The sequence below is a fragment of the Muntiacus reevesi genome, chromosome 7, assembly GCF_963930625.1.
Source record: "Muntiacus reevesi chromosome 7, mMunRee1.1, whole genome shotgun sequence".
Taxonomy (NCBI): Eukaryota; Metazoa; Chordata; class Mammalia; order Artiodactyla; family Cervidae; genus Muntiacus; species Muntiacus reevesi.
Window position 1 is genome coordinate 89,231,064 of NC_089255.1, and position 21,936 is coordinate 89,252,999.

General features: G+C 43.4%; 1 protein-coding gene across 2 annotated transcripts in view; it reads right to left on the reverse strand.

The window, feature by feature from the left end:
* Window positions 1-21,936, reverse strand: part of SEL1L (SEL1L adaptor subunit of SYVN1 ubiquitin ligase) — a 60,087-nt gene that overhangs the window by 32,352 nt on the left and 5,799 nt on the right. Inside the window, exons 3-6 of one of the 2 annotated variants that reach the window (XM_065941858.1) lie at window positions 21,193-21,424; window positions 3,318-3,485; window positions 1,898-2,003; window positions 917-1,079 (exon numbers count right to left, since the gene is read on the reverse strand). In XM_065941858.1, coding sequence (XP_065797930.1) covers window positions 917-1,079; window positions 1,898-2,003; window positions 3,318-3,485; window positions 21,193-21,424 — 669 coding nt within the window. The remainder of the gene's footprint in view (window positions 1-916; window positions 1,080-1,897; window positions 2,004-3,317; window positions 3,486-21,192; window positions 21,425-21,936) is intronic. The other variant, XM_065941859.1, reaches the window with a different exon arrangement.

The window sequence follows — 21,936 nt, forward strand, 5'->3', positions numbered from 1 at the left end:
TTCAATGCATGAGACCGGGCGCTCAGGGCTGGTGCACTGGGATGATCCTGAGGGATGGATGGGGAGGGTGGTGGGAAGGGGCTTCAGAATGGGGGACACATGTACACCCATGGCTGATTCATGTCAATGTATGGCAAAAACCACAACACTGTAAAGCAATTAGCCTCCCATTAAAATAAATGAAAAAAAAAAAAAAAAGAATGTATGTGTGAATTTTTCCTAAACTCATTAGAAGGGGGAAAAAGTCTTGAAAACAAAGGGGAGCAATTAAGACATAACCTGTTTATAAACCAAAACCAACACAGATATGTAAGAGTTGCAGACTGGTTACCAGTCCTATAGAAAACAATGGTCACGATGCCTGTTATTATTTATATAACCTGAAAACAGACTTCCTCTGTGACCAGAAATTTTATCTTTAAGCAAATCCCACACCATTGCTAAAGCTTTATTACTGAAGGCATTTTTTTTTTAAAGTGGGCAAAATACCTTTATAAGTAGGACAAAAGATTTAGAAACCAAAAAAAAGATGAATAAACTCAACTACATAAGACTGCTTATTTTTATACGAAAACACATAAACAAAATGAAGACAGTATAAAGCATACAGATAAACAGCTGGGTGCAGAGGTGCTCAGGGCAAGGCCCGTAAGGTTCCTGACCACGGGCGCGTCCGTCTCCACAGAGCTGGTGCAAATAGAATTCTGGCAAGATGCAAATGCAAAAATGCCTTAATGACTATAAATGATCTCAAACGAAGAAAAAAGACTGTCCAAGAAGACTGGTACAATAATCTGCCACGAAATTAATATTTACAGTCTCACTTGTTAAAGGAAGCCAGAGCAACCGGAGCAGCAGGCTGCTAAAGGGAAGCAGCAGCACCGCGTGCGGAGCGCGCCGTAGGATGGACACTCACCGTCTGCCCCTTGGGAGAACCCTCCTCCGTCAGCTTCTCAAACATCTCTTTCGCCGCCTGGATGTTCTGCGGCAGGTAATCACCGAACAGAAGAGCGTAGGACACTCTTTCCAGGGCCTTGGTGTGGTTCATGCTGGCTGCCTTCTGAAGGTACCGATAAGCTCTTTACATGCAAGTGAAGAAAAAACAAATTAGCGACGTTTTGGAATTACCATTAAAATTTGTTTTCAAGATCTACTAAAATGTAACTTAATTTTCTTACTGTATAGAACCCTTGTGATATTTTTACTAAAGCAGTGTTACTTATAAAACATTCTGGCTACTTTTGTTTTTACATAGAATACTAGTTCTGTTGTTAGAGTATCTTAGAATTCTAATTAGACTAACAGTAATCCTAAAGAGTTCTATTAAGAAAGTTAACTTGATTTGCAATGTCAGAAGAGTAATAATATGGTTTCCAGTAAAAAAAATCCAATGATGACCACTACAACTGTCTTTAAAATCTTTGCACAGACTATAGCAAAAGTCAGCGGAAATTAAGGGGACATAAAATGTTAGAGGACAATCACTTGTATTATGTTCCTTCATTTCTAAATTCTAGACTTTGTAAGAAAATTACAAAGCAAAAACAAAAAAACCCAGAAAACATCTGACAACAATTCCTTTTGTCTGTTTTATGTCACTTTGAATTCTGAATAGTATGTGTTCCTGGCACTGAGAAATGACTACAACTTAATCACATACTGGCATTTGCTAGCTTTTCATTCTCAGGACCGGTACTTATAACATGTTTATCCCAACAAGCTAAAATCTGATAAAAGTAATGTCCCTAATGTCCATATATATCAGATTAAGTTTTCCTGTAATACAACTTAGGAAATCTTTTTATCTCTGGCAGTACGCTCCACTAAAAAAGTACTCAGCCACCATCTCAGCAAGGGCCGGGCTCAGAGCAAGGATGGAGTGGGCCGTGCAACCTACTCTCTCCTCTGGCTTTTCCTGTTGCTGCCGTTGAGGATTTTCATCCCGGTCTGGTACATCATTTCCGCTTCCTGCATTTGCCGTCGTTTTGCAGCCTCTTCTTCAGCTGAAAACAAAATGTCAGTTGCATTTACGCGGATAATTCTGCACCAATTACTTGTCAGACATCAGAACATACTCTTTTTCTTGGGTGGGCACACAAGCACAATTCATGATTCTTCACCATTTCAAAATCTGACTCTAAAGATACATGGCTTTAAGTATGGCCTTTATCTGACAAAAGACAGGGAAACAAAACTCGTTGAAATCACTTTCTTTCAGGGAAGGCACTCTCAAGTCTGCTTTTCTGCTAGTAATTCTAACTTTTTAGTAAGTTTAACTAAAATTTCACTAGGAGCTTATGATTCTATGTGCCAAGGTCAGCTAAAACCAGGACAGGAAAAAACAGTCAGAAAAACATTATTATTGTCAAAGGACACTTCAGCCTCACCTGAAATGCTGTATATTTTTACAAGGAAAAAGTATTTGACTAATTATGCTAAAAACTTAATAAAAAAAATTTGATTTTTATTAACTATAGATCCCAATTTAATGTTCAAGTTGTCTATTTTTTCCTATACATTAACATTAATACAACCCTGAAAATAACAGAATGATCGTAAATTTTGCAAGTTATTTTGCTACTGTAATATAGCATTTTAACAGAAATCTGTAACCCATCAAACAACAGACATATGAATATTTCATTAGGACAAATATTTATAGAAACAGAAGTGAGCTGTTTTTACAATATAAAAAAAACCTGATGTGTTAAATTGGAGCATTTAATCAGTTGGTCCTCCAAAGATGGACCATATAAGACGTCATATTCTAGGAGAGCCTAAATATTCTACCAGAGCCACTATTCTGAAAATGTCATTTGGTATCAACCGAGATATATTCAAGGTTTTCCATTGCTCTTTATTTTCAGCAAGTTTTTCCTGAAAATACAGCTTGCCTTGAGAAGTCAGCCCCTCTGTACTGACATGAACACTCAGGACAGTTAAATACACTGTACTGTCAAATGTTAACTTAGCACAGGGTATTCCACTCAAGTATTAAGAAAAGGTATTCTCGATTTTTCTTTTAACCACTATTAGTTAACCTTTACTGGAACGTTCTGTTTCCTGTTGCCAAAAAAACGTTTCACGTTCATTAATTTAGTAGTCTGCCTGAGAGTCTTCCGAACCACCCAGGCACCCCCTGGAAAACCACCCCGACCGCGGGTGACGGCCTGGAGCGGGGACACGGCCGCGTCGCGCGGACGCCCAGGCTTTAGGGGCCAGCCACGGCATGGGCGCTGACTGCCTCTCGGCGGGGAGAGAACAGGCGGCAGCGAGAAGGCCTCCGAACCGCTGGCCTCCCGCCGGCCCACACTCACTCTCGCAGAAGCCCCACTTTCCGTCCGCCTTGTAGTCGTAGGTGGTGGCGCACCACAGCCTGCCGTCGTCCCTCCCGTCCGAGGTGCACGCGCCGTACTCCTTGTCCAGGAAGAGGAAAGGGAAGTGGCAAGGCTCCCCGTGCGCGGTGCCTTCGATGGCCGTCGGAGCTGGGAAGGCAAGGAGAAGGTGGGAACTCGGGCAGCACCTCTGCTACCTGGGGACTTACCACTGCCGATTCCGGCTGCGAGAACCCAGAGACGCAGATGCGTGGTTTGTAATGGGGAACGTAAAAGCCAGCGCTGATTCTGCTCGGGGACGACGAGAAGGTCAGTCAACTTGGTGAGCGTGGCTAGCTAGCTACCTAGCTCTACATCTAGGTTACAATTCTGACGGGCTTGAGATAACAAGCTCAGAAGGTCAAAAGTCTACTGGGAACAGCTGCTCAACTAGTGAGCACAAAATAAAGCAAATGCAACTGAATCAATTCCACTGCTCGGCACAACTCTCCTCTCCTTCCCCCCTATCTGAATGCTGTCATCAGTTTCTTCTATAATATAAAGTTTCACAGCGAAACTGCTCCCCCAGGCGAAGTGAATCACTCACGTGCTCCTCTGTGATCCCACAGCATTTGATTAAGAGGACCGATCAGCGGCTCCGAGCTTCTTTCTTCACTAGACCCTGGCTCCCACTAGACTCTGAGCTTGTTAAGGGAGAAACTGTATCTCTAATTTGTTCTCTAAGTTCTTTCCATGTGTCTCCCAGGCGCTGGGAATTATGCCAGGGGCTGGAAATGAGGTGGAGCAGAGGTCTCCACTATGGAGAACCTACAGCCTTACCAGGAAGGAGACATTAAACGAACGTACGACCAATGTTTGGGAGGGGAAAGCCTTCCTGCCAGGAACTGAGGTTTACACTGAACCTCGAGGATGTCCAGGAGGAGGCGGTGGACGAAATGCTCCAGGACGGGGTGGGGAGAAGCACTGCAGGCCAGGGGAAAAGCGTGTGGTAAGAATCAAATGAAAGAGAGCACGGCGGGTGAGAGAAAATCAAGTTCATCGTCTCAGAACACGTAGAGTGAGTGTCACAGGGGACAAGAGAAAAAGCCAGAGGAGCACCAAGAAGCCAGACTAGTGAGGTCCTGATAAACCTTACCAAGGAATTTAGACTTCATCCTGAGGACAATGGAAACTCAAGAGTTTAATGAAGGAGTGACATGCTCGTCCTTACACTTTCGAGAGTGGAAAAAGGAAAGCCAGGCTGGAGGCCAAGCGACCAGTTTAAAGGCTGTGACAATGGTCTAGTCGAGGGGTGATGACAGCCTCAAGAGGACAATGGAAAGGAAACAGCGGATGCACTCAAGTGATGCTAAAGAAACAGAGATGGTCCTCCTCACTGACTAGATGCACAGATGAGAGCGGAGAGAGGCCCGGGGTGCGCCCAGGCTCCGAGGCTGCAGGAAGAGCATGCGGCTGTCCCTGCCAGGACGGAGCATACTAGAGGAGGAGCCGGGGACTGGGCAGGGATGAAATGGACCAGGAGAGAGGCTAAGTAAGCTTTGCTCCTGCTACATTCAAGGAAGCTAAACTAAACAAGCGAAGATATCTCAGACATCTTCTTGGCTGTAGCCCTGCAAAATAAAAGGCCTCCAGTTCACAGATATACTTGAATGTGAGAGAGTGCGTAAGAACGCCAAGTGAGAAGTCTAAGTAAGAGCATACCAAAGTACTAGGCCTGAGCCTGGACTCCAGCCACACTTGGTAAGTATGGGTACATACATGTTAGCATCCACTGGTTGCTTTTACATGGAGAATTTATTTTAGCAGCAGAGCTTAGTAAGTAACAGTACAGGTTCTGGAGTCAGAACACCCGATTCAAACTCTACTGATTATTAGCTGTGCACTTTGAGTAAGTCATTTAATCTCTCTCCTTATTCATAAAAGTATTTGCAGACAACTTCCTAATCTACAAATAGGGACAGCAGTCCCTGCCGCATAGAGTTACTCACAAAGACGAACCGACACCGTACAGGTAAGGGGCTCCTCGTGGTGCCTGCCACTTAAGGTGACGAGTCTAAGAGAGGGCGCGTCTATGATTATCACTGGCATGTCTGCTCTAAAAGGCTAGAAAATGCATGCTCCTTCTTTCCAGAGTAAAGAAGAATACATCCTCAGGCTAATCTGAAAATCAGTTTCAGTAAGTTATGAAAGGCAAATGAATTTCTAATCGTTTATACCAGATAAAAGTCACTCACCATCCTGGTAATTACTGACCAGGGGCAGTAACTTCTTCTTTGATCTGTCCACTTTTTAAGAAATGATCTTTAATGCAACCTATAAGCAAAGCATCCTTTATCAACAGCCTCAGAGGGGTCACTATGACGACAGAATCTGAAAAGGTACTCCTGTGCACTGCCAGTGGGGGCAAACCTGCTTTAGAAAGACGCTATTTGCAACTGCAGTTTGTAAACTTGAATTTCAAACTAAATAACACCCAGTGGTTTAATGAATATTTGATTTTTTCCTATGAAAACTGAAATTTGTTTTAAAGGCAAACAGCCTGTCATAAGCATTCTAGCTTGCCAAAACCTGTACTTTTTAAGAGGCTCAAATATATGAAAGAATTCTCTTCCATGTGATGGAATGATACACCAGAAAAGAAACTAAAGAGAATCCAAAGGTTTTTGGCAATACAAGATTTTAATCCACTACTGAATCAGCATTAATTTAAGTTGGAAGAACGTCCAGGAACACCTGCTTCATCGGTTTGGTTAAACTGAAATATCTTGGTCAAATTATACACTGATCATGTAATGTGACTATAAGTAAGTTAATAGAAAGAAAATTTGTATTTCTCAGTTATCTTCTCCGAGCAAAGTCACCATAGGGAAACTGCTATTACCTTTAAAACTCGTTTCAAAGTTTTCCAAAAGTTACTGACTGGAGTTTGCTAGTTTCAAGTCAATTATCTCAGGTTGATATTCCTCACAATAGGGTTAATTTCAGTTAATTTTCTTTCCTTGGAGAAATTCTGTAAGAATTTCGAAGCTATTATTTTAATAACAGCCATGAAAACAGTACCAGTTTTAAAAACAATGGTAATCACTGCTCTGGCATATGGAGGCTGACTGATTATGCAATCTGAGTTAATGATAGCTAGCAATCAAATTTGACACTCAAAAGGGAAAAATGTGCCACTGAGTCAATTCTGAATCTTCATGCAAAAATGACACAGCATCACAATTTATTTAGACTGTGGGAGTAAGATATTAAGCTTACGGTATTTGAGAGCTTACAATGAGGAACAGAACACTTTATGTTTAAACTGGTAGAAATCTGCTCTCGCAAAGTCAATTAAAATCATTTAGAAAAGCTAGAAAGGTTTTTTCCCTCCTAAAAAAACCTACCCTTCCTGAACATGTAATCCTTCAGCGCTGGCCATAATACAGGTAAACGGCAGGAACGTAAATTTCATACTATTGGCAGGGGTGTAGAGGGACATTTAGTAACATCTATTAGAAGTGAAAAGTTCCATACACCTTTAGATTAGATTTTTTCAATTGTGGGATATTTACTTATAGAAACGTTCTCACAAGGATACAGAGAGGTATGTCCAAGGAGTGTTTGCACATCATCATTATTTTAAAAACATAAACCCCAAAAGAACTCAGAGGTGAGGAAGAGAGGGTTGGTTAAATCAACTACAGTGCAGCTGTTAAGAGACACCTGGCATCCACACAGATGGACTCAGAGGTTACCAGAGACGAGTGGAGACAGAGCACAGGATGAAAGCTGAGTCCCTGGGGCAACCTTCTATTTCAGCATCGGACAGCTTCTGAGGAACCGCAGCCCAGTGAAGAAAGCGTCCTCAGAGAAAGGAAAAAAAAAAACACAACACTTGAAGGGCCAGGAAGATAAGGACCAAGGACCGCCCATGTCTTCAGCCGTCAGGATGTGCCTGGAGGGGCATGGATTTAATGGTCTGGAGGGGGACCGGGGCCTCACTCCACTCAGACTGCAGAAAGGAAAGAGGCGAACTGAGGTCAGTGAACAGAGGCCACTTTTCCAAGCGAGACTGCTAGGAAGGGGAGGGGAGAGGAGAAGCGAGGCGGCTGCCGGAGCGGCGCTGGGGTCAGGTTTCGGATTCTCTAACGTTCAGATATTGCAGCGTGTGTGAATGCTGGTGCAAAGAATTCAAGCGTGTGGACAGAGAATCTGACTGCCATTCAGTAAACAAAGACCTCTGTCTGCCCAGAGATTCCGCTGGGCAGACAGCTGCTGTCCCGCCCCCAACAGTACACCCCGAGGGAATTCAGCGTGGAGAAAAACAGGACACTGGGTCTATCAGATACCGCGCATCTCAGGGGTAATCTCAAGGAGCCCAAACTCCTGCATCTTATCAAACCCAGAAAAGCACTAAAATCATCATTAGCTTGAGATGTCCAACTTTTGTGATTAGCAGTAATTTTTTGATGACTGATACCTGCATTCCCCGCCAACAAAAACTCCCATATATCTTGGCTCTGCCCTTGCCCCTATGGAGCAGTTCCTCAGAGCCACCTGAGAGGCTTCTCCCATGCTGTAGGCCTCAGCAAGGTCCCTGAATAAAGCATTATTTGCAATTTGTAGGTTGCACGTTTTTCTTTGGTTGACAAGAGAAAACAACAAATGTGGCTAGAATGTTGCTATTGGTCCTGAAAGAAATACCCTGGAATACTTATATCTTTCCATTTTAAAAATTCAAAACAAAAACATCAACTTCTTGATTCACACAAATAAAGGCAACTGTTCCGGCTCTGCAAATTTCCTCATTTTTAGAGCATTTACGCTATTAAAGTGGGCTTCCCTGATAGCTCAGTTGGTAAAGAATCTGCCTGAAATGTAGGAGACCTGGTTCAATTCCTGGGTCGGGAAGAGCCACTGGAGAAGGGATAGGCTACCCACTCCAGTATTTTTGGGCTTGCCTTGTGGCTCAGCTGGTAAAGAATCTGCCTGCAATGTGGGAGACATGAGTTTGACCCCTGGGTTGGGCAGATCCCCTGGAGAAGGGAAAGGCTACCCACTCCAGTATTCTGGCCTAGAGAATCCCATGGACTGTACAGGCCAGGGGTTGCAAAGAGTCGGACACGATTGAGTGACTTTCATGCTATTAAAAGTAGTACAAACAAAACACAAGTCCAGATGATTTAAAGCAAGCCTACCTGAGATAAAGCAAATGGTCCAGGCTGCATATTTACTGCTGAATGAGAAATATGCTATCTTAATCTTCTAAGGAAAAGAACAACTTTATGTTAGTTTCTACAAGAAGACTGCTTTCATCCAAGGTTGAGAATTGCTAACTACAGTTGAGAAATTACAGGTTAATGAAGGGAGGACAGACACTATACTAAGACACACGCTATACTAAGGAAGGCACTGCTTTAAGGATTAAGATGATTTTTCAGAAGAAAAATGAAATGTAGTCAAATGGAGAATGAACAGAACATTAAGTCAGAGTTCATTCAAGCTCAGTTCTCTCTGTGAAAATAATCATTTAAAAAAAGAAAAAGCCACTATGGAAAAGTGTGGAGATTTCTTAAAAAAATGGAAATAGAACTGCCATATGGTCTGCAGCAATACCCAGCAATACCACTTCTGGGAATACACACTGAGGAATCCAGATCTGAAAGAGACACGTGCACCCCAATGTTCATCACAGCACTGTTTATAATAGCCAGGACATGGAAGCAACCTAGATGCCCATCAGCAGATGAATGGATAAGGAAGCTGTGGTACATATACACTGTGGAATATTACTCAGCCGTTAAAAAGAATACATTTGAATCAGTCCTAATGAGATGGATGAAACTGGAGCTCATTATACAGAGTGAAGTAAGCCAGAAAGATAAAGAACATTACAGCATACTAACACATATATATGGAATTTAGAAAGATGGTAACGATAACCCTATATGCAAAACAGAAAAAGAGACGCAGAAGTACAGAACAGACTTTTGAACTCTGTGGGAGAAGGTGAGGGTGGGATGTTTCGAAAGAACAGCATGTATATTATCTATGGTGAAACAGATCACCAGCCCAGGTGAGATGCATGAGTCAAGTGCTCGGGCCTGGTGGGCTGGGAAGACCCAGAGGAATCGGGTGGAGAGGGAGGTGGGAGGGGGGATCGGGATGGGGAATTCGTGTAACTCTATGGCTGATTCATGTCAATGTATGACAAAACCCACTGAAAAAAAAAAAAAAAAGAAATGATAATGAGGAAAGTCCCACAAATACAGGGGAAAATAAAAGAATAATAAATTAAAAAAAAAAAAAACGAAAAAGAAAAAGCAAGCAAGCACTGCTCCATGTGTCCAGAAGAAAGGGACAAACTTCAAGACACTGAGGCGACAGGAACTGTTGGAAAGCATGCAGAGAGAAACCTGCTCAGGAAAACTGCTACTGAGGAACAGCGAGGGGCCTCCCTGGTGGTCCAAGGGTTACGAATCCACCGTCCAGTGCGGGGTACGTGGGTTCAATGGTCAGGGAACTAAGTCGTGGGGCAACTTAGATGTGACGCAGCCAAAAAAAGAAAAAAAAGAACAGTGAGTTTCACTAAATAATGACTGTAAAGGTTCTCTGAGTTTCAAACGCGCTGGTGGGGTGCTATTTCACAGGATGGCCTCACAGAGGAGCTTCCTTCCACAAACAATTTGCTGGACAATCGATGACAAAAGAAATCTTTAAAGTCAGACCTGTTGAGGGTCACAACCTGTTTCCTTAACCATCTATACATAGTCTGTTTAGTCTGAGTACTAAGTTAAGGTTTGTTTACTCCTTGCCACCCTCTTGCATGTGACGATGAAGCAAAAATGAGATTCTATTACTCAATCAACTTTCTTATTCCAGAACCCAATTTTAAGCATGTTTAATAAGTTCAGACTCTGTGCCGTTCAAAACAGAGAAAGATGCTGGTTATTTATTTTTTCGTCTTTTTTTTTTGACTATTAGGATAGTGTGTTTATTGCAAAAAAAAGATGATCCAAGCAATGAGAAAGTATGTAAATGTAAAAGAAAAATCACACTTTAGATACCACTGAAAACTATCTTTTTCTCCAAAGGTAATGACTGTTACTAGAAAAGAGGTTCATTTCTTAAGTGTGAACATGTTGGAGGGAAATGGCTTTCTTTTACACAAGGGACCTGTGATGGTTAATGGTGCTGCCTTGGTGGCTCAGATGGTTAAACAATCTGCCTACACTGCGTTAATTCTGTGTATAAACTTGGCTGGGCCACAGAGTTTCAGATGTTTGGTCAAACTCTATGCTGGGTTTCTATGATGGTGTTTTGGATGAGACTGGCACGGAAATCAGTGGATTTATCTGAGTAAAGCAGATTACCCTCCACAATGTGGGTGGGCCTTGTTCAATCAGTTAAAGACCTAACAGAAGAAGGGCAAGAAGGAATTCCGCCAGCAGAGGGCCTTCAGCTCTACTTCTCTGAAGAACCCTGATCAGTACATGATCATATTAGGTGAATTATTTACAATGTGGCATTTTCACTTACCACTGACATGCCCTCCAGTGGCAGCCAGTGCAAACTGGCTAATAATTCTTAACCCCTTCCTCACCACTATGGTTTCTCCAATAATCATGTATGGATGTGAGAATTAGACCACAAAGAAGGCTGAGTGCTGAGGAATTGATGCTTTTGAACTGTGGTGTTGGACAAGACTCTTGAGGGTCCCTTGGACAACAAGGAGATGCAACCAGTCCATCCTAAAGGAGATCAGTCCTGAATATTAATTGGAAGGACTGACGCTGAAGCTGAAGTTATAATACTCTGGCTACCTTAGAAGAGCTGACTCATTGGAAAAGATCTTGATGCTGAGAAAGACTGAGGGCAAGAGGAGAAACGGGCGACAGAGGATGAGATGGTTGGATGGCATCACCAGCTCAATGGACATGAGTTTGAACAAGGTCCAGGAGTTGGTGATGGACAGGGAGGCCTGGCGTGCCAGTCCTTGGGGTTGCAAAGAGTCAGATACAACTTAGTGACTAAACAACTCACTTCTGTAGAGTGAGGGATGGACAGGTCAAGTGATAAGTTCTGACATTTCCTCTAGTGACTTCTGAAGGGGGCTCCCGCTCCTCTGACGCAGGCACCACGTCTTCCTAAGGACCTGGGACCTGGAGGTCCAACCACTACCATGGGATCACTTGGGAGAGAGATGACAATGAAGCCAATTTACTGAACTGGAGAGAAAGGAGCTGGAGTCCTTGATGGCATGAGTCCTGAACCACCTTCTCTATGGAGTTCTGATTATGTGAGTCAAACAAACTTCTGCTCCTGCCAGGGTTTGTTGGATTTTCTGTTTTTGCCAACAAAACATGTCCCTTTTAAAATGACTGTTTGGTAACGGGAATACCACAGTGTAAATCAGTTTTCCTCTTAGTGGCCTCTTATTCATTCATTTTCAACAAATGTTTATTACTGAGATGATATGCAGAAAACAGATAACACAATAATGACTGTTATCCTTGAGAGGCTGGCCCTTGGCTGGTATCTGGGAACTTAAGATGTGGGGGGCTGGGGGGGGGTTCCTGCCACCCCAGTGACTCGCTGGGCCTAAACTGCTTGTACAAACAATGTGGCTGATGCACAACATCTGTGTCCCTTCTGGGAATCTGTAATTTCGGTGGATGCCAGGCAGAGGGTGATTACATGATTAGTCTCCACTAAAAACTCCAGGCACTGGTCGCTACTGAGCTTCCCTGGCAGATGACACCGCACACAAGTGTCACCTGGGCGAGGGGAATCAGTGGGACCTTCCCTGGTGGCTCAGCTGGCAAAGAATCCGCCTGCAACGCGGGAGACCTGGGGATGATCACTGGGTTGGGAAGGTCCCCTGGAGGAGGGAAAGGCTCCCCACTCCAGTATCCTGGCCTGGGGAATTCCATGGACTGTACAGTCCATGGGGTCACAGAGTCAGACACCACTGAGCAACTGTCACTTCATGTCACGTGACTGCTGGGAGAGGACCTTTGTTTCCTCTGGACCTCGCCCCACCTCGCCCCACGCTGATTTTCCTTGCACCCTTTTGCTACAGTAAATCATAGCTGTGAGTATAACTACAAGCTGAGTCCTCCCAGCAAATCATGGGAGCCAGGGGTGGTCCTGGGGACCCCAGTATCGGCTGGCATCAGACGGGGTTCTTTAGTTCAGGGGAGAATGGATACACTATCTGTACAGCTGAGTCGCTTTGCTGTGCGCCTGAAACTGTGGCAACGTTGTTAACTGGCTATACTCCAATTAAAAAAAAATTAAAAAAAACAACAACTGTGGTTCCCTAAATCAAACCTGACTCCCTGAACGAGGGTGAAACTTTGGGAAAAGCAGGGTAAGGTGCCGGGTATGACAGTATCTCCGGCGCCCAGGTAATGATGGAATTCTCTGTGATATGCAGCAAGAGCTGATCTGTTCTCTGTTCTGAGAGGTAAAAGCTACCTGTGCAATTTGGAAATGAGAGATCCAACTCTGGGAGAGCGGGCTCGCTGGGTCCCACCACCTGCTTCCAGCCAGGCGAGCTAAAGTCATGTCTTTGGGGTCTGCTCTCTCCTCCAAGGGAGGAGAAAGGACCCCCCCTAAATACCAGAGGTGAATATGTCAAAATGGAGGACAAAATGTTAAAAGTTTGCATTGCTCTCTTCTCCAAGAGGAGAGGGGAAGGGGTGTAAATCAGATCCCAGGGCTAGAACTACACTTCAGATAAACTAGGGAGAAAAGGTGGGGGTGGGGGGTGGGAGCTGGCGGAGGGAGGTGGCCCCAGGGATGGCAGTTTCTCAGGCGATGTCACACTGCAAACGCTGAATTTACTGCTAGGAGTTTACATAAATTTGCAATGGGGGAGGGGGAACAGAAATTTTTTTGGTAACTTTAGATTTGTGGCCATGACATCTGGATGTATGGTAAAAATGGATATAAAATGTTAAATGCTTGTAACTGCATACATGCCAGAGGAGTCATCCTGATCGAGGCAAGCTGTAAAGAAGAAATGTGTTAGTGGGACACAACTTCCTTGCTTTCTGCCGCCAGTTGGCAGGTTGGAATTGAAACTCTGCATGTTGGAAACTGAAACAGCTTCTGTAACTGATGAGTTCTGCTATGGAAGACAGGGGTTTTTGCTTATTGGAGCCTCTGGGAAAAGGGAGACAAAAAGAAAAGAAAGGTGCTCTACAGATGGAGATGTCCTTTAGGAGTTCTGAAAAGCAGGTTTCAGTTGGCTGATGGGAGCTGGTGAGAGCGGAGGTCTGTCCCTTGAAGGCTGATGTGTGTATCTGTGAGTGGGGTCGATTTGGACTTAGGGACAAAACCAAAACCTCTGTGGTCTACAGCATCTAGGTTTTGCTGCTGAAGAAAAGCCTCTGCCTTTTTTAAAAACTCCTGAATTCACAGATCCTAACTGCCTGGACTTGATTCTAAGCTAAGGCCCCACACATCTGGTATAAGCTTCCAGCCTCAGTGGGAGCCGGGAGCTGAATTGAAAGCTGGCGTGGCCAGCTTGTAAAGAGCTCAGGCCCTCTGACCTCTGAGCATCAGGCCGCCTCTCTGTGGCGCATCACGGCTGCTCGGCTGGACTGTCTGGGTCCGCTACAAAAGCCCACAGGAAAGGACTTGATCTTTGATGGGACCGTCCAAAATCAAGCTGCAGAGAGCTTGTATGGTTCTGATACAGAGCCTAACTTACATTCTTAACTTGTGGCTAGAGCTGCAAGCTGCAACTGGGGAAAAGGGACATCACACCAACAGTGACTTCCGATCACTCTGGACTGGTTGAGTCAACTCCGACCCCCTCCGGAGCATGTCTAGCAGAGGTCAACTCCCTGGGCTGTTTGAGATGACGGACTGATGTCTGACTTTGCCTCCCTCACTCTTTCCAGCTGCGGCACACGCCTTAGTGCAATCTGATCAGCCAATGCAGCTGTCCTCAGAAAGGGACTGGTCTTATCTAGGCTGGTCACTGGGGAAGTGATGTTCACGGGGTGAAAGGGGTGGGTGGTTATATAAAACCGTATTGATTTTTTTTTTTTTTTTTGAAACTCAGGAGTTTGGTCCTGACCAATCCGTGCATATGCTATTTTTCTGGTTCGGCTATATAAAGGAGGTTTTTTTTTTTTTTCTTTTTTTTTTTAGGATCTTCCCCGACCAGGGATCGAATCCAAGTCCCCTGTGATGGAAGGGTGGTGTCTTAACCACTGGACCCCCAGGGAAGTCCTTAAAGGGGTTTTCCTATGAAGATGTTGTGCCACCTCTTTCCCACAGCCCCTCCAGACAGAAGGTCAGGATGAGAGCAGGGGATGACCAGAAAACAAAATGATGACTGCTGAATGGAAGCACAGATTTTGTAACCACCAAGGAAAGCGAGCAGAGCCCCTGCACCTGGAGAGGCACAAGGGAGGGTGCGGGGTTATGATCCTTGACTTTTGAAACTGTTTTGGAAGTGTCTTCCTCTTCGTGAAGGAACACCCCCTGGGCCCCTCTGCAAGCCTGTTGAGAGCGCTGTGAATCCAGACCCGGAGCCTACGATTACACCTGGCAGGGCTGCTGAGCGGCAGAGGGGCTGACCCAGGCGCTGCACTTTCCACGCAGAAGACCTCCATATGTCAACCACACTCGTGAGGTGGACCAGTTGTCGTCACAGACAACAAAACTCTAGGGGGCTGGCTGGCAGTCCCTCGGAAACCAAGCACTGGCTTTGAATGACTTGGGCTGGATCAGGAACCCTAGGACGAGATACCCGTGGTGGGCAGCTGCATCATTAGTTAGTTCAGTCGCTCAGTCGTACCGACTGTTCGCAACCCTTGGACCGCAGCACGCCAGGCCTCCCTGTCCATCATACTGCTAATTAATGTCTTGCTCTGGGTGCCCAGCAATCATAAACTGATTTGGGGGCATGCCTGGGACTCCCTGGCAATTCCTTCTGATACAGGACTTCTGGATGTGCGCCCTATCACGACACTGCCTCAGCCCTAGAAGGTTTTCAAGCCAGCTTCAACTTCCTGGCCAGACTTTTACTGGGCCTGAATTCATGCTGGGGGTGGTGCTGAGTTGCCCAGTCACATCTAACTCTTTTGCAATCCCATGGACTGTGGCCTGCCAGGCTTCTCTGACCATGGGATTTTCCAGGCAAGAATACTGGCAACTCCTGGTTGCCATTTCCTTCTCTACAGAATCTTTCCCAGGGATCAAACTCGTGTCTCCTACATTGGCAGGTGGATTCTTAACCACTGGGCCACCAGGAAACTGAGGCCTAGAGTCAGGTAGAAAAGGCTGATAAAGAAACTTAAGGAGGATGCTAACCTGCCTTTCCAAGGCAGACCTTTATGACGAATGGGATTTCTCAGTTGGCTAAGACATGGTAAAGAACACAGTTGAAATCAATACTGCAGGGGGGTCTCCTCATCCATGCTGTCTGGGTCATACTGATAATAATTTTGCTGCACAGACAACCTGGCCAGTGACCAAGGGGGTCTGTGGGGACACAGAGAAGAGTGAGTGCAGCAGGCCTGAAGTTCTGTCCTTGAAAAGGCCTATTTAACAGGCTGGCCCTTGGCTTGTGTCTGGGAACTTAAGATCATGGAAGGGTTCTCACCACCCTAACAGTTACCAGTGACTCACCCCAGCTGAATAAACAACGTGGCTTATGCTGAACGCCTGCTTTCCTTCTGGCTGTGTGTGAGGCATGGAGCACTTATGTGACCAGACCCTACAGAAACTCCGGGTCCTGAGCCTCTAACGGGCTTCCCTGACACTTCACACATGTGGTCACAACTTCCTGCCAGGGAAATTAACCACGCCCCACGTGACTCCCCTGGGGGAGGACCCCTGCAACCTGTGTCTGGCTTCCCCAGACTCACTCTGTGCACCGTTCCCTGTGCTGATTTTGCTTTGTATTCTTTTTCTGTAATAAATCACAGCTGAAGATGTGACTATATGCTGAGTCTCTCCAGAGAATCATCAAGCCCAGGGGTGTAGTCTTAGGGACTCCTGACAGCTGGGGATTAAGTGTGAAAGGTTCAACACGCAGCAGAAGGCGAGTGTGACTGGAGTCACATGAGTGACAGAGATGAGGTCAGACAGGAGGGGCTTGATCATTTAAAGCCTTGTTTAAATTTCATTCTCAACGTGGCGGGAAGCCACTAGCGGCTTGTGAACAGGAAGGAGGACCTGTCTGGCTGCTGTTAGATAACTGGCCTCCGGGAGAAAGGGTGCAAACGGGGGCACTAGATAGGAAGTCCTTACACACAAGAGACTCTTAGCTACCTCAGGAACTGCTTCGGAAAAGAGAAGCCTAAGTTTGCTTTCAAGATGAGCAGAAATGTAACACATGGATCTGGGTGAGGAGGTGGGCAAGGTATCCCAAGCGGTGGGGCAAGCTTGTACAAAGGCCCAGAAGCACAAACCTCTGAAGAAGGATGATGGGCTTAATCTCCTTGGAAAAAGGCATATGGAGGGGAAGGTTCGGGAGATGAAGCCACAGAAGGTGGCGGCCATGCGCACAGAGAGGCTATGTCAGTCACCCTGGGGAGCAAGGACCTCATTTCACAGGTGAATGGGAGCTAATGGGAGTTGTAGACAGGGAAGTGACAGGATCACATTCGGGTTTTAGGAAGGTCAGTATGGCAGAGACATGGACAAGAGGCTGACAGAGGAAGCAAGTCTAGAAGTTAGCTGTCATATAACCCAGTTCTAATGCAACTGTGACCACACACACCAAGTCATGCAGACACAACGCATGTTTCACGTACATATGTAAGTCCTCTCATGTACTGAGAACACATGAAAATGAATGAAAAGAAAAAAACAATTACTGAAAAATTGAACAATCTAAATGTTTAAAAAGTTCCTGCTATGACCACACAGAGCATTACTGAAGTGATTTTTAAAACACATCATGCTACAAATCACTAGTAAAATATACACTAAGAACAAAAAGAACCTCAACGAAATCTTAAAGCTACATTCAGCGATCTTACTGTTAGTGGTATGGTTGCCATTGTTATTTTGAAATGATATATCCTTTGTTTGTTTGTCTGACTGAAGTAAGGTAACATCCATGTTGTTAGGTACCAGCACCAGGGCAAAGAGACCCCAACACAAAAACAAAGAAGCAAGGATCATGACGGGTAGAAAGGACTAGCGGCAGCCCTGAACTCCATTCTCTCCTTTTGCTGTCCGAGAAACAGAGAGACAGAGGGGTGGGATCAAACCATCTAAGAAACACGCCAAGAGGCCTTCCGGTCACCACCCACCACCGGGAGAGTGCCTGCTTGCGCACTGCTTTAGCTGGCTGGAGCTGGTTTATGCAGACTGCTCACTGTGCAGAGACCCAGGATGTTAGGATTTACCAGGCATGACTTCCTAGAAAACACCACGCAAGTCATGCAGTTATCAGGGAATACCCTGAAGACTTCTGATAACTGAAATAGCTCCCTATTGTGGGGCAGACACTCCACATGCATCGGTCAAAGCTGTCGTAAGTTAAAATCGTGTGTTAAAGTCAGCCAGGGTGCATCTTAAATGCGGCAAGACAGGACCTGGGAGCAGCTCTGGCGGCCTCAGACCGTGACCTGTGTCTTGTGACAGATCTTTGAACACATTAGTCAAGTTGGACATTAGGTAGGATCTTGGATTCTTGTGAAATCAATTTGTCAGTCTGAGTCTCTGTTATCTCACCTGTAATATTCAATCTGAACTGGAAAAAAAATCAATATGAATGTTATATTTCCTAACTCTTTGACCAAAAAAAAGTCTATTAGTAATGATAATGCAGCTGCAATGCATATCCTTGGTGTCTAGATTATACTCTCCAAAATAAATACAATTTCCCACTAAAAGGAGGGCTGAGATTCATTTTTAGGTCAGGAAACATATAAGATGAATTTGGGACATCTTGTCCTGCCTAAAAAGAAAAAAAAAAGTTTAAAAGTTACCTACAATTAGTCAAAAAGCACAAAAAGGAATAAACTTAAAGGGACTCTCAACAGCCAAAAATGGAAAAACGTAAACAATAAAAAAGAATGATTACAAAAGAGTAACGCACAGATATATAAAACCCATGGATTTCTAATGATGCTCAAAAGCAAAGCAAAACAAACAGAAATGAAAACATATTCACAGGTTTCTTTTGCAGGTTGCTAGGGTACCAAATCATTATTTGAAAAAATTTCAGGGGAAAGAATCAAGCATTTTATCCTACTATATGGACTGTATTTCCGGGTAACCAAAGAGTTGATGAGAAAAGTTCTTCTTTATGAAAGAACCCCAGATAACAAATGCAGAAGGAATAAGTTAGAAAGTCATATTTTGCAACTCCCACTGAAAAAGATGGATCCATACAAAGAATGAAATGGTTCTCAAAACTTCTGGGCGAAAGGTCAGTGAGGAACTTTCCAATGGCTAGATCAGGCTGACAACACCCAACCCTACTGACCAATCCCTAGAAGTGGGACAAATACTACATACCTCCCGGGTAATGCAACGGGAAGTATACAACACTGTCTATGAATATTATCAATTAAAAAACAGTTTCACAGTGACAAGAGAACAGACTCTATATGACTGCAATACCTTTAGACCATGAAATCTTTGCACTGTGTTTTACGTCCCTGGATATGTTCCAGTGTCTCCTAGTTTACAGTATACGGGAACTTGAATAGAACTTGTATCCTACTGTTATGTGAAATTATAAAAATCTTAATTATGTTGAATTGGTTCATGGTGGTTTTCAGGTCTATAATATCCTTCTACTTTTTTGTATATTTACTGGTATTTTTTGAGTTTTATATTGAAATTTCAACTAAAAAAATCTCAATTTATCTACTGAAAAAATCGTGGAACTATATGTAACTTTGTTCTGTATTTTCTAAGTCTCCTGTAAATATGTAATCATACTTTCATAATTTAAAAAATAAAAAAGATTCTAAATAAAAAATAATAAATTAAAAAACTGACTTCAAGGATATAATATACAACACATTGAGTATAGTTAACAATAATTGTATATCTGTAAGTTGCTGAGAGTAGATCTTGAAAGTTTTCTTCACAAGAAAAAGAATTGTAACTGTGTGGTAATGGATGTTAACTAAATTTGTGGTAGTCATTTCATAATATAAACATATATTAAATCACACCAAGAAAAGACAAAATCTACCCAAGCCTTTGGACTGAACTTCTAGTTCACAGACTAGACAGCAGATAGTGGAACAAGTTCAATTACATTACAAGAATATGACCCACTAGACCTAGAATGTGGGAAGTCCTGTAGCGAAAGGACATTCTTTCTTTAACAAATAAAATAGCACTTGAAAACAGGGAGGGAGGATTGTTACAGAATAAGAGAAACCTAAGATCTCAGTGTGGATACTGACTGAAAGAAACCAATTCCAAGAAGATACTGGAAACGACTGGGAAAACAGAACAGAATCTGGGTACTGGGTGATAGGAATGGGAACAATAGCTAATCTTGTGAGTGTTTTAATACCTGCATTTTTTGTTTTGTTGAAAAAAAAAATTCTTACTTTTAGAGATGTGTACACAGGTAAAACAACATGAAATTTGCTTAACACTCCAGGAGGAAAAAAGAGCAAGTGCGTATGGAGTAGCAAAGATGAAGCAAGAACAAGGGGACCGATGGCTGCTGAAGCCACACCGGGGTCATTACGCTCTCTACTTCTGTACTTGTTTGGAAGTCTCCCGGATAAAAAAGAAAGGTATGAAAATCAGTATTTGGCAAAAACTTAAAAATGGTAATACACATCTGACTGAGGGACAGGAAAAGGAGTGGTTTCAAAGGAAATAAAGAGACTTATTTTTCTGCAGAACTTAGCAATTTGACAAAAATGTCTTTTAAAATTTTATATTTTACTTTCAAGGTTTACTTTTAACAACTAACTCTAAGGCAACTTCCAAAGATACATTAAAAAAATACTGTTATGGTACATTTACATGAAAAAATATTTATAGGCATTAACCATCAAATTGTAAAAGAATATTAAATAATATGGGGAAATGTTCAAGATTAACTGTTACGTGCAAATGCAGGCTGTAAAACAGTATATACATTCTGAACCAATTTAGCCTTCTTAAAACCAAATATCTAGAAAAAAGTCTGAAAGAGTCTCCATTGTGTTAACAGCTGTTACTTCTAATTGATGGGATTAAGGTACTTTTAATTTTTAAACAGTGGTTTCTCTTTTTGTATATTTGCAATAAATTATATTTTTAAAAGGTCAAATCTGGATCAGTTCTCGAGATTGCCTACTAACAGAATAAGTGGGAATGGTGGTGATCTTTGAAATGATAAATGACAGAAGGGTGGTGGGACAGGGCAGCAAAGACACATTAATAATTAATTTTTAGAAGAATAGGTATTTAGCACACTGTATTGTGAGAAAGAGCAAGTCGTAAATTTAAAAATTACAGTGTCAAGAAAGTGAAAATGAGAATTGGATTAAAGTCTTTATGTAGGCTTCAACTGGAGAGGGATAAACACCTAAATCACATTATCCAGGATGACTGAAAAGATGACTGCAGTGAAAATCCTCACACAGCTCTGAAAGTAACCAAAGCAGCACTGAAGACAACCCCCCCCGTCTGAGTTCCTGTTGTGTGTGTCTCTCTGATGTGTTATTACACACCAGACTCCTGGACATTAATATAACACAATGGCAATACTGACGGTCAAATTCAGCTTATGTAACACACTCTGTAAATTATACTCTACACATTACATGTGGTGAACAATCAGTAAAACAGGACTTCTGTACCCTCTACGCTAGCTTTAAAATTCCAGCTGCCTCCTTGCTAAATCAGACAAAAGCAAACAAAACGTCCAGACTACCTGGTGTCTGTACTTTCGTCGGCTCTTCATAGTCCTTGTTTTCTGGGTTTGGAGATTCTAGAAAGCTGATTTCTTCTGCGATGCTTTCCCCTTCTTGGCTTCTGAGGTTGTCTTCCTCTTCTTGAGGAGGTGATTCCAATTCAGATTCTTCTGAATCAAGGAATATCTGACCAGCGATTACTCTGCCTGCTGGGCTGTGGTTCTCTACCGACTCATCTGACGGCACAGAAGTCTGAGAATGTGAAGTATTTTTAGTTACCAATAGTAATAGGACTCCCTCCAATCTAATCTGACCATTACTTTCACTAATTCAGACACAGCTCCTTCAGCTCCTTGAACGTGTCCCACTTGTTTGCCTCTACAGACTCTGCTATCTGCCTATCACGTGCCCTCATCACCTGCCTAAACCTGACTGTACGGATTTCAACTTGGATGTCACTTCCCCCCGAGTAGCCTTCCCTAAACCCCCTAAGTCTTGGTTACGGTCTCCCCTCCTTGCTCCCAGTAATCTCAGACTTCCTGTACTACAGCCTCCTGCTTCTTACCCGCATCCCTCCTCGTCTGGAGATCAGGGATCGTAAGTGACTGGTCTCTTTGAACAGGCAAAAATCAACCTCATTCATTCAACCAATCAATTTAAGTGCATTAATAGATTTTGTTTTTAAAGAACTTATATAAGTGGAAACAATGACAGAGGTTAAATCTTCGAATTAAAAAACTAAAAAAAAGAATAAAATCAATCTC